This window comes from Carcharodon carcharias, chromosome 5 (assembly GCF_017639515.1).
Source record: "Carcharodon carcharias isolate sCarCar2 chromosome 5, sCarCar2.pri, whole genome shotgun sequence".
NCBI classification, from domain to species: domain Eukaryota; kingdom Metazoa; phylum Chordata; class Chondrichthyes; order Lamniformes; family Lamnidae; genus Carcharodon; species Carcharodon carcharias.
In genome coordinates, this window is record NC_054471.1 from 115,017,098 (window position 1) to 115,030,286 (window position 13,189).

At 41.6% G+C, this 13,189-nt stretch overlaps 1 protein-coding gene across 4 annotated transcripts in view; it reads left to right on the forward strand.

The window, feature by feature from the left end:
- The first annotated feature begins 270 nt into the window (after nucleotides 1–270).
- LOC121278362 (intron Large complex component GCFC2-like) overlaps nucleotides 271–13,189 on the forward strand; it is a 54,602-nt gene continuing 41,683 nt past the window's right edge. For 2 of the 4 annotated variants that reach the window (XM_041188702.1, XM_041188704.1), the window contains exons 1-4: nucleotides 271–629; nucleotides 5,920–6,069; nucleotides 8,704–8,859; nucleotides 10,671–10,898. In XM_041188702.1, coding sequence (XP_041044636.1) covers nucleotides 335–629; nucleotides 5,920–6,069; nucleotides 8,704–8,859; nucleotides 10,671–10,898 — 829 coding nt within the window. In that variant the 5' untranslated portion in view covers nucleotides 271–334. Of the gene's footprint in view, nucleotides 630–5,919; nucleotides 6,070–8,703; nucleotides 8,860–10,665; nucleotides 10,899–13,189 lie in introns of those variants that run through there. The other 2 variants (XM_041188703.1, XM_041188705.1) reach the window with 2 other exon arrangements.

Below are 13,189 nucleotides of genomic sequence, written 5' to 3' on the forward strand. Positions count from 1 at the left end.
CAAACATCAAGCAGCTATACGATCCCAGAATCTCTGATTTGAAATATTGGATGGGGGGGGGGGGTGAAGAAATGAAAGACAATTCTTCTATGATGCTTTAACAGAAATAAAACCAAATGTCCTGATACTAACATTTCATTGCAAATATCGGTGCATTTTGTGTTGGTATTAAAGTTTAAAATGAAGTGCTTCAGATGACTTTATCAGTCCTATCATCGGCCTCATCCCAATTCCGCCCCCCCCCCGGAAATCTACAGTGAGAGAATCCATCCCCGCTTCCGGTGCGTGCTCCGAACGTTGCGGCCGCAGTGTTCGTTCGCGGATTGTCTTTAGAATGTTCGGAAAGAAAACGAAGCGGAATTTCCGTCGCAGGAGGAGTGAGTCCAGTGAAGAGGACGATCAGCAGCAGCCTCAGCCTCTGGCAGCTGCCACAGCCAAACGGGAGTTGAAGTGCAGGTCAGCCCGGGCCCAGTCCGCCAGCCCCAACTCAGCCTCTGAGTGCGGGAACAAGGAAGCTGTAGACACTGGAGTCGAATGGAAAAAGCAAACTCAGAACGAGCCTGTCAAAGGTGCCAGTTACATAAGAGAGTGCGACCGGAGTCTGCTGAGTTTTGGGTGTGACAGAGAAGGTAATTGTATGCTGCATACTAGCCCGCCTGTGAGGCCTCTGTAGATCTATCAAACCTGGAGCGTTTAAAATCCAGCAATAGTATTAAGAATTGTGCTCCAGAACTTGCCACAACACTTGGCTAAGCTGTTCCAGAGTAGCTGCAACACTGGCATCTACCTGGCAATGTGGAAAATTGTCCAGATATTTCCTGTACACACAAAGCAGGACACATCCAAACCAGCCAATTACCGCCTTATCAGTCTACTCTTGATCATCAGTAAAGTGATGGAAGGGGTCATCAACAGTGCTATCAAGTGGCACTTGCTTAGCAATATCCTGCTCTCTGACACTCAGTCTGGGTTGTGTCAGAGTCACAGCTCCTGACCTCATTATAACCTTGGCTCAAACATGGACAAAAGAGCTGGACACCAGAGGTGAGGTGAGAGTGGCTGCCCTTGACATCAAGGCAGCAATTGACCGAGTGTGGCATCATGCAGCCTGAGCAAAACTGGAGTCAATGGGAATCAGGGAAAAACTCTCCGTTGGTTGGAGTCAAACCTAGCACAAAAGAAGACGGTTGTGGTTGTTGGAGGTCAATCGTCTTGGTTCCAGGACATCACTGCAGGAGTTCCTTGGGTTAGTGTCCTGGGCCCAACCATCTTCAGCTGCTTCGTCAATGACCTTCCTCCCATCATTAGGTCAGAAGTAGGGATGTTCGCTGATGATTGCACAATGTTCACCTTTCATGACGACTCAGATGCTGAAGCAGTCCAAATGCAAATGCAGCAAGACCTGGGCAATATCCAGGTTTGGGCTGATAAGTGGCAAGCAACATTTGCGCCACTCAAGTGCCAGGCAATGACCATCTCCACTGAGAGAATCTAATCATTGCTTCTTGACATCTAATGGAATTTCCATCGCTGAAACCTGTAAATTCCTATTTTGATACAATCGCTCTGGAAAAATATTTTTCAATTTGTTTAAATGTTATTCCTAATAATTTCATATTCTTGTAAAAAGTAAAATACTACAGGTGCTGGAAATCTCAAATTAAAAACAAAAACTCCAGCATCTGAGGAGACAGAAACAGAATTAACTTTCTTAATGTTTCAAGGTGATAACCTGTTGACAGTTTTGTGGGACTGCAATCCAACTGTGAGGTGCCTTTTCTATCTTAATCCCCCTGCTCCCGAATTGGCCCAGTTATTCCCCGATGAAAGCCCCTTGTGGTACAAAGTGGGCAATATACAGAGAGTTCTGGATGAAAAATCTCTGTACCTAAAGGTACATCATTACTCTTAAGAAGTTTTCTATAAATCAGACAGCAAGTAATAGTGCAGGCATGATTGGGCGAGATGAAATGGAGACTTAAAATTGCTGTTCAGGAATTCAAATGTAATCTTTGTACAACAACAACTTATGTTTATACAGCATCATAAACTTCCCAAGGTGTTTCACAGGAGCATTATAAAACAAAATATGACACCAAGCCACATAAGGAGATATGGGGTCAGATGACCAAAAGCTTGATAAAATTGATAGGCTTTAAGGATTGTCTTAAAGGGGGAAAACGAAGTAGAGAGGCCTAGGGAGGGTATTCCAGAACTTGGGTCCTAGGCAATTAAAATCACGGCCACCAGAGGTGGAGTAATTAAAATTGGGGATTCACAAGACGCCAAAATCGGTGAATGTAGATAACTTGAGAATTATGGGAATGATGGCAATTACAGAGATAGTGAGGCCATAGAAGGATTTGAAAACAGGGATGAGAATTTTAACATCAAGACTTTGCTTGACTGGGAGCCAGTGTTAGCGAGCACAGAGGTAAAAGGGGAACAGGACTTGGTACGAGTTAAGACACGGCATCAGAGTTTTGAATGTAGTAGAATGTGGGAGACCAGCCAGGAGATCATTGTAATACTCAAACCTAGAGGTAACAAAGAAATGAATTGAGGGTTTCAGCAAGGGGATGAGTTAGACAGGGCAAAGTCGGGTGATGTTCAGGAGGTGCAAGTAGCAATGGTACGGATATGAGGTTGGAAGCTCATTTCAGGACCAAATGTGATACCAAGTTTGCAAACAGATTGGTTTAATCTCAGATTGTTGTCAAGTGGAGAGATAGAGTTGGTAACTAGGGAAGTGTTTGGAGTGGAGGCTGAAACAGTGGCTTCAATCTTCTCGATACTTAATTGGAGGAAATTTTTGCTCAACCAGTACTGAATGTCAGGTAAGCAGTCTGATGAGTTTGTGACAGTGGATGAGTCGAGAGAGTTGGAGGTGAGGCACATGTGAAAACTAGCTTGTGGATGATTGGATGATGTTGCCGAGGGTCAAAATATACAAGAGAAACGAGGGAGCTACGGATCCATCCTTGGGAACACCAGAGGTATTGGTTGGGAACAGAGAGCTATCCCATTGTAAGTAATACTCTGGCTACGATTAGATGGGTAAGAATGGAACCAGATGAGAGAAATCCCAACCCAGCTGCACAACAGTGGAAAGATATTGGAGAAGGATGGTGTGATCAACCATGTCAAAGGCTGCAGACTAGTCGAGAAGGACGAGCAAGGAAAGTTTCCTTTTGTTTCAATCACATAGCATGTTATGTGTGACAAACTTTAACCTGTATGAGAGAGACTCAGTCAAAGCTATCTGATTAAGCTTTGGATTGAATCGTTCAATATGTGCTTATGTCTTCAAATTACTACTATAGTCTCAGCTGGTTATTATAACTATTGTTTGATCAATTTCAGTTAGTGTTTGGGCGACTGTGCAGTTTAATTGGAATTTGGGAATGTATGAGAGGCTCTGTTTTTGGTTTACTCTGGTATTAGCATTTATATAAGTAACCCCAAATATAGATTCCCTTCCTTACAAATGGAATTTACGTGTGGATATAAGTTTTTTCCCTAGTAGAATGCGAGAACATATACCTAATGAAAATCAATGAACCTGAAGAATAACTTTGCTGTCAAATTACAGAGGTGGTTCTGTAAACCTGCCTGCTGCCTCAGCGATATGATACAAAATACTTGTGCTACATTTTCCAACACTCACAACAAAAATACATCTGCACTTGGAGAAACATGGATTAATCAGGGATAGTCAGCATGGATTTGTTAAGGGAAGGACATGTTTCACAAATTTGATCGAATTTTTTGAGGAGGTAACTAGGCATGTTGAAGAGGGTGATGCATTTGACGTGGTCTACATGGACTTTAGCAAGGGTTTTGATAAGGTTCCTCATGGCAGACTGGTCAAGAAAGTAAGAGCTCATGGGATCCAAGGCAAAGTGGCACGTTGGATCCAAATTGGTTGAGAGGTGGAAGCAGAAAGTGATGTTTCTGGGACTGGAAGTCGATTTCCAGTGGGGTTCTGCAGGGCTTGGTGATGGGGCCCTTGCTGTTTGTGGTGTACATAAATGATTTGGACCTAAATGTAGTGGATATGATCAAGAAGTTCGCAGATGATATGAAAATTGGTAGGGTGGTAAATAGTGAGGAGGATAGCTGTAAACTGCAAGAGGATATAAATGGACTGGTCAAGTGGGCAGAGCAGTGGCAAATGGAAAAGTGTGAGGTAATGCACTTGGAGGCTAACAAGGCAAAGGGTTACACTATGAATGATAGGACCCTGGAAAGTACTGAAGATCAGAGGAACCTTGGGTATACATATCCACAGTTCCCTGAAGGTAGCAGGGCAGATAGAGAAGGTAGTTAAGAAGGCATTTGGGATACTTGCCTTTATTAGCCAAAGCATAGAATATAAGAGCAGGGAGGTGATGCTGGACCTGCATGAAATGCTGGTTAGGCCACAACTGCATGAAATTCTGGTCACCTCATAGGAAGGATGTGATTGCACTGGAGAGGGTGCAGGAACAAAGCAGAAAATGCTGGAAAAACTCAGCAAGTCTAGCAGCATCTGTGGAGAGAGAAACAGAGTTAATGTTTCGAGTCCTTATGATCCTTCTTCAGAGCTTGGATATTCCCTGAGCTGGAGGGTCTGAGCTATGAGGAAAGATTGGGTAGGCTGGGGTTGTTTTCCTTGGAGCAGCAAAGGTTGAGAGGGGACCTGATGGAGGTGTATAAGATTATGAGGGGCATAGATAAGGTCGACTTTTTCCATTAGTAGAGGAGTCAATAACCAGGGCGCATAGATTTAAGGTAAGAGGTAGAAGGCTAAGAGGGGAGCTGAGGAGAAATGTTTTCACCCAGAGGATGGTGGGAGTCTGGAACTCGCTACCTGAAAGGATGGTTGAGTCAGAAACTCTCATAACATTTAAGAAGTATTTGGATATTCCTCCAGGGCTGTTGGTCAAGCACTGGAAAATGGGGTGTAATCAGATCTATATTGACTGGTGCGGATACGATGGGCTGAATGGCCTCCTTTGCTGTAAACGTCTATGAGAAAAACCTCTGGTATCACTATACTATATGCTCATATATATCTGGCCCATTTTTTTTTAATGAAAATCAACAACTTTTTGTTATTTCTTTAAGCATAGTCCTATATCGGCAATCCCCTGGTACTTCACCATGTAACTATTCTCCAAATGAACCAAGGTAGCGACTGCAAACTGAGTGATGGAAATATTGTCGTGTCAGTGACTTCGGTCTCACTAAATTCTGTCCTGATGTGTGCATGTATGGTGCACCTATCCACACTACAGCAAGGGTCACTGAGCATCGAGGAGGAGTAAGAACCTAGCTTGGCCCTTCCCTCATTATAATGCCTAACCCAGCACAGGGTAGGGTGGAGGGGGTGGGTTAGCTCAGTTGACTGGGTGGCTAGAGTGGGGTGCACAGTAATTCCAATAACACTGGTTCCTAACTGGCTGAGCTGAGTCTTGGGGCCTGCCTCCTCACCTTGCTCCATAGTGGTATTGTGGCATAAGCCATGATTTAGCAACATTCAGACAACAAGAGTGCTACGTGAAGAGTGAGAACCCAGCACAGACCTGAAATTGAATCTGGCCATCCTGATTTGTAAGTTCAATTTTGTACCACACAACAATGAAATATCAGCATCTGGAACTCAAAGCACTTCCGAACAACCAGCATTACATTGTGTGCAAGGAAGAATCCAAATGTAGTTGATAGTGGGATTGCAAGGCACTTACTGAATTTTATTGTTCTAACAAAATTCAATCTGGTGCCTCAAAGGCAGGCATCTTGTTTTCTTATGTACACTCTACAACATGAGATCCTGATTGTATCAATTATGTATTTGTTTCCTGACAGTTTCGGGCTATATGAGGAGAATCTATGTGACGTTCCATCTGATAACCTTATTCACCTCCATTTTAACAGCTAACCACGTAATCTATAGTACATCTTTTCTAAATATAGAGGGTGAAGAAGAATTTAAAGTGAAGAAGACTGGAAACACCATTTTGTTTTCATCACATTGGAAAAATGAAAAGCAGAATAATGTTGAAAAAGATGAGGATCTTGCAAAAGGTAAACTTTATCAGGATCACCAAAACAGTTGGAGTCCTGTATCTTTCAACAGAAATGGTTCTTTTGTAATGTTTTCAGCTGGATGTTTCTTGTCTATATACCTTGGTGATAGGTACTTGAATTCCTATTGTTCAGTAACATGATTTTTACTTTTTGGTACTTTTGTTAGTAACCCACAATTCAGATAAACCTCAAGATTGTGTAGCTGTATTTAATGGGAGTAATCAGTGCTTATTCATAGTTTGTAATTATACTGTTGTTACACACATACGGTTTCTTTTTTATCATATTTTTGTTTTCTCACCTCATCTCTTGCTTAGATTCAATTCCATAGACACTCTTCATCCTCTGGTACTTGCCTATTATTCACGTGTGAGCCTTCACAGTGACTGCTGCTCAGATATTCAGAACCACAGCTGAGTCTGATCCTATCTTGGCTGATGTCCACACATGTACATTTCCAACAAGAGCACAAACTCTGTCTGACTTTCCCTTCCCTAACTCTGTGATGCTGAAGCTGACTACGGTGTTTTTGGTGCTGTTGGCATAGGGTGAACTTTGGATTAGTGGCTTAGCTACTCACTGCCTGAATTGAAATTCATGCGAGCCCTGCACTTGACTTTTTACACTTAGTTTTCTATTCTGAATAATCTTTACAGTTGCAGTGGTATTAAAAACTTGTATTCAAATTAGGTTAATTTGCCCTTAGACCTTGCTCAAGTATGTATTCTGAAATTGTTGCTCCTGTCATTGCAGCAGCAGAACACAAAATAGTGTCCCTGCCTCCATCCTCACCAGCACCAAATGTGAGGAGCTTATGTATGGACTTATAGATTAAAATCATCAGCTGTCTGTGCTGTGTCATCTTCTCTTCTCCTCACTCGCCCTCACCCTCAAACCTATTATTTCTTGCCTCACTCCATTTTCTCATTTTAAGAATGCATATGGGATACTTGCCTTTATTAGCCGAGGCATAGAATATAAGAGCAGGGAGGTTATCCTGGAATTGTATAAAATGCTGCTTAAGCCACAGCTAGAGTATTGAGTGCGGTTCTGGAATCCGCATTATAGGAAAGATGTGCTTGCACTAGAGAGAGTGCTGAGGAGATTTACCAGGATGTTGCCTGGGCTGGAGAGTTCTAGTTATGAGGAGAGATTGGATAGACTGGGGTTATTTTCCCTGGAACAGAGGAGATTGAGGGAGGACATGATTGAGGTGTATAAAATTATGAGGGGCATAGATAGGGTAGACAGGTAGGAACTTTTCCCCTTGGTGAAGGGATCAATAACCAGGGGGCATAGATTTAAGGTAAGGGGCAGGAGGTTTAGAGGGGATGTGAGGAATAATTTTTTCACCCAGAGGGTGGTGGGAATCTGGAACTCAATGCATGAAAGGGTGGTGGAGGCAGAAACCCTCATAACATTTAAGAAGTATTTGGATGTGCACTTGCGAAGCCATGGCATTCAAGGCTATGGGCCTAGTGCTGCAAAATGGGATTAGAATAGTCAGGTACCTTGTTTGACCAGCGCATGATGGGCCGAAGGGCCTTTTTCTGTGCGGTAGACCTCTATGACTCTATGACACTTTGGTTGCATCTTCACTGTATTCCACCTTTGTGAATTTACTCTTGTGTGGTTCCACTCCTACCTATCCAAAGCAGTCAGCACATTTATATCAATGATTTCTCCATTCTCTTCTTGCACCACTGTCTCCCACCCCATTCCCTCCACTGCCTGATTACCTCTAAAGTACCTTGGCTTCCATTTTTTAAAAAATCATTTATGTGTTTCCTATCAGTTACGTTGTCTGGTGGCATGGGGTCAATTGCAATGTGAGACATCCACTGTACCTCCAATACCTCGTTTCGTGTCTCTACCCCCATGAGGAGCAGTTAAATATTGAGAAGACCAAAAGCATTTTGGTTGGTTTCAGCCAAAAACACTTATTGTGCCCATCCCCTACACACTTAATTCCTCACTTCTGTTCATTGTGGCTGAACCAGTTATGTGCAACCTAAGGATCCTGTTGTATCCTGATCTGACCTTTCAATATCTCACATTATCCATCACCAAATCATCTTAATTCCACTCCTGAAACATTGGGTGTCCTGGATCTTGTGTCCTTCCCACTACTTTTGAGGCAATTACCAACCGTTTGTTACCTTCTGACCTCCTCTAGGCTGGCCTCCAAGAGCTACCATTGGTGGCAGAGCCTTCGCTAATTGAAAGCTTAGGGTAAGGTTCTAAGTTGGAATTTCAATGGAGCAGATAATGCATTGATATCATAAAAACCATGACCTTTACTTAATACCATTTTACCCCCCTTTTTTAATCTTTTGTTCTGGCATTGAAACTGCTGCACATTGAGCCTTTATCTCTAATTGTAACTTGGTTACTGTGGGAAGTTTAAAAAGGAACTTTCTTCAGCATGTGAGTTAAGCGAAAATGACGGGTTGAAGGTTTATTGTGTTCACTTAAGCTTAACAGACAGAACAGAAACAGTTGTGTAAAATTTGGATGTCATAGGCTGAACAATACAGCACAGTATGTGATAAATCAACTGACTTGGACTATGTTCTGTCATTCATATGTAGGTTTATTGTTACTAATGTATATTGTGTTCTGTTTGACAAGATGAGCAAATTCTTGATTCTACACCGACAAAATTTCAAGAAGGAAGCAGTTCAGAGAAGGAGACAGTGCAAATATATACAGAAAATGAAGAAGAGATGAGTTCAACAGTTGATGAATCTCAGATTTCCAGGGTATCCCAACACAAAAAACGATCAGGTTTGGATTTCAAATGCAGCTAATAAGCATTAATATTATTGCCCTTGTTGGTTTGGTAAAATAAAAGAAGAGATTAGGACAGTAGTTGCTTTTCTCATTTGCAGACAAGTAGTGTTTATACACAAAGCATCTTTGCAGCTTATTTTCCTACAGCTGGGTCTGATCATTGCTCATATACACACTTTTGCTGCAGAGTTCACTGCATAGTATTCATAAGCAGCATATCGAATTCAAAAGTAGTGACGCTGGTTCATTGAATAGAATCGTACAGCACAGAAGGAGACTATTATGCCCAACGTGTCTGTGCCACTTCTTTGAAAAAGCTATCCAATTAGTCACATGCCTCTTTTCTCATAGCCCTGCAGGTTTGTCCTTTTCAAGTAGATATCACATTTCCTTTGAAAAGTCACTGCTAAATCTAATTCCAACACCATTTCAGGTAGTAAGTTCAAATCATAATTTCTTGTGTAAAAATAAAAAAAAGACTAATTTCCTTGCTGGATTTTTGTTGCCAGTTATATTAAATCTGTGTCCTTTGGTTCCTAACCCGCCTGCTAGTGGAAACAGTTTTTCTGCAGCTACTTTATCGGACTCTCTCAATTTTTAACCTATCAAATCTCTCCTTTCTAAGGAGAATAATCCTAGTTTCTCTACTCCTTCCACATTATCCCTGGTATGACCAGGTCGCGCTTAGTGCACTGTGCACAGTTTTGGTCTCTACTATATAAAAAAAAAAGTAGAAGCACTGAATAAAGTTCAGAAAAGATTTACAAAGATGATGTGCATGAGGCAGCAGCAGAATTGTATTTCATCACAACCTGTAACCTTGTGGCCTGGCATATCTCTTTGCTCTACCATTACCATCTAGGCAGGGGACTGACCCTGCAGGAATGCATTCCAGCTGCAGCACTAGGCAAACATAAAATTGAGGTGCCAGTCTGCTGAAGCTATACCACAGGACTATGTACGTGCTAAACAGTAGAAGCAACATGTCATAGACAGAGCCAAGTGACCCCACAGCCAATGGATCAGTTCTGCCACATCCAGTCGATGGCCTTGCACCTCTGCTATTATAACCTCCCCCAGTCCTTTAACCCTCTGAGAACTCTGTGTTCTTCCAATTCTGGTCAGTTGTGGATCCCTGATTGGCTTCCCTTCACCATTGATGGCTGTGCCTTAAGCCATCTAAGCTCTTATTTCTGGATTTTCCTCCACAAACTCCTTTGCCTCTCTACCTCTCTGTGTTTTGAAGATGTTGCTTAATACTCATCTCTTTGACCAAGTATTTGGTTACTTGTTCTAATATCTCTTTTGGCTTGGTGTCAGTATTTGTTTGATTATGCTTCTGTCAAGTGCCTTGGGATATTTTACTATGGTAAAAGAGCTATATAAATGCACGCTTTCATTCTATAACCTTGATAAGCATTGCACCCCTCGTTCACTGTGACAGATGGGAGAACATTAATATAATTTGTTTTCTGTCTCAGGATTGGTTAGTGCTTTTCATTCTGCTGTAGTTTAGTCCAAATGAAAATCATTTACAATATAAATAAATCTTTTATAAGTTATAACTTACAAAAGCGGTAGAGCATTGCCTGTGTAATTGCGTTCAGTAAATGGTTATGGCGTGTTTTGGCTGACAAAGTGTGTTCAAGAATGTCACCATGGTTTTAAAAGTACGGATTTGTAACCAAACCATGAGTCAAAGTAACTAAAATCCTGGTTTTATGATATTAGATTTAAAATATTGCATTTTGTACTTTTATATCGATTTTGTTTCTTGTCCTCACTAAGCGTTCTGTTCAGTGCAGGTGATATTCCAAACTCCAGGTACATCCATGCTGCCCGTAAAAAGCGACAGATGGCTAGAGCCCAAGCTGACTTCATTCCTCTCCAGTCGTCTGGAAGGGGCGATATTTCAGTGCTGAAATTGAGTGAAGAAGATCTAATCAGTGATGATGAGCTTGACGATCATGAGAGAAGGATTGACTTCACCAAGCAACTGAAAACACAAAGGCAGAGAATGGCGGCAGTAATTGGTAAGACTCTGGGTCCACATATTGTCATACCTGTAAATGATATGGGCAGTTATGGAAAAAGGAACTTGTATTTATATACTGCTTTTCACAATCTCAGGATGTGTCAAAGTGATTCACAGCCAATGAAGTACCTTTTGAAGTTTATCCACTGATGCAATGTGGCGACCAAATTGTACATGTGAAGGTCCCATTAACGGCAGTGAGTTACTTGATCACACAATTCCTGATTTTTCTTCGTTTCTGATTGATTGATAAAACAATCAAAATTGACATAGACCATTGTCTAATAGTTGAAAAGCAGGATACTGCGGATGCTGGAAATCTGAAATAAAAACAGAAAATCTTGGAAATACTTAGGTTATGACAGCATCTGTGGAGAGAGAAACAGAGTTAATATTTCAAGTTCATCAGAACTGGGAAAATTTAGAGATGTAATGGGTTTTGAGCAAGGACAAAAGGAAGGTCTGTGATAATGTGAAAGACGGGAGAGATTGAAAGACAGATGAGTTAGTCTTTCAGGGCCAAATGGAATGGTGATGGGGCAGGGAAAAAAACAAGAGGTGCAGCTAGAAAAGGCGTGCTGCTGACTGAAAGCAAAACTAAAGGAAAAAAAATTGCAAAAGAAAGGAAACAAAATGGACACCACGATTGTCTGAAATTGTTGAACTCATTGTTGAGCCCGGAAGGCCGTAAAGTGCCTAATTGAAATATAGTGCTGTTCCTCGAGCTTACGTTAAGTTTCATTCAACGTAAGCTCGAGGAACCCATTCAACGTGAGAGCAGTACAGGGCACCAATACAGGCATCAGTGTTGCAGAAAAGGAGTTGAGGGAGGGGCCCAAGCAGGACTGGAACAAGAAATGTTCGATATATCCTGCAAAAAGAAAGGCATAGCTAGAACCCATGTGGGTACCCGTAGCAACACCTTTTATTTGGAAGAAGTGAGATGAGTTAAAGGTTAAATTGTTCAATAAGAGAACAAGTTCAGCCCTAATAGTCTAATGGTATATGGATCTCGTGTACAAGAACCCACAGTAATGAGCTGAAATTTATTAATAAGCTGTAATCCAAAGGTTGAAAGAACTGACTTTTTAAATTTTTGGCTCAGAAGTCATCTTGGTCTTTACCAAGTGGAGATGTTCTAACGATTTCATTCTGCAAGTATGGCAAGATATAAAGCGGACACATTTTCCCTGACATTTGCAATTGTGCGACTGCTGCCTCGTGACCATTCCCAATCCAGCATTATTTTTACTCCCCTCTTCAAACACTTGCAGCATGCGACTTAGAAGAAGCCATGGCAGGAGGTTTGGTAACCAGAGGGGACTTTTAAAGTAATTGGCAAAAGACAGTTGGAACGAGAATTTATTTTGTGTGGCAAGTTATTATGATTTGGAATACATTGCCTGAAAAGGTGGAGAAAGGAAATTCATTGGTTAACTTTCCAAAGAAATTGGATGGATGATTGACAAAGAAAATTTTGCAGAGCTATGGGGAAAGGACCGAGGACTGAGACTAAATGGAGAAGGCTTTCAAAGAGCCTGCTCAGGCATGATAGGCCGAAGGGTGGCCTCGTGTGCTGTATGACTCTATGTTCACTCGCTTTCCTGAATGAGAATGGATTCTGCCTTGAAATCCAATCCAGCACCAACTCTATCCTGTAATCTAACCCCACCGATGTATTTTGTAATGCCAATTTAAATCCCCTAGATATGATATTTGTGGATTGATAAATCTGGATGCAAAGGATGGCATGTGTTGCCAGGTACTGCTCGCAATTGGCTGTCCAGCTCTCGAGGCTGTGTTGTATTGCCAAGTGGGTGAAAATTGTATATGGTCAAATTTAATCAATTTCTGAAAATTTTGATCACTTTTCCAGATTTTGAGGTTAATGAACTAGTTGCTATTTGGGACCTCAGTGTTTTCTTGATCTGATTGATAATCTAAGCTATATTTTTCTGGACATTATTTTAAAATTTGTGCTTAATGTGTGTGATGCTGGCAAGTCCACATTTTTTGCCTATTTCTAGTTTCCCCGAGAAGAGAGTGGTGGTTCTTTGTGAATTGCTACATTTGTTGTGGCGATGGTGCTTGCACTGTGTTGTTAGGCATGGAATTAAGACATTGTGGAAGTGATGGGAAAGAAATAGGGATATATGTCCAATTCAGGGTAGCACATGGCTTGTAGGAAACAGCGTTCCTACAGTTTTGTCGCTCTTGTTCTTCTTCGTGGTAGAGGTCACAGCGAAGGGTGATGCTGTTGAAGTAATTTTGTTGCAGTGCATTCTGAAC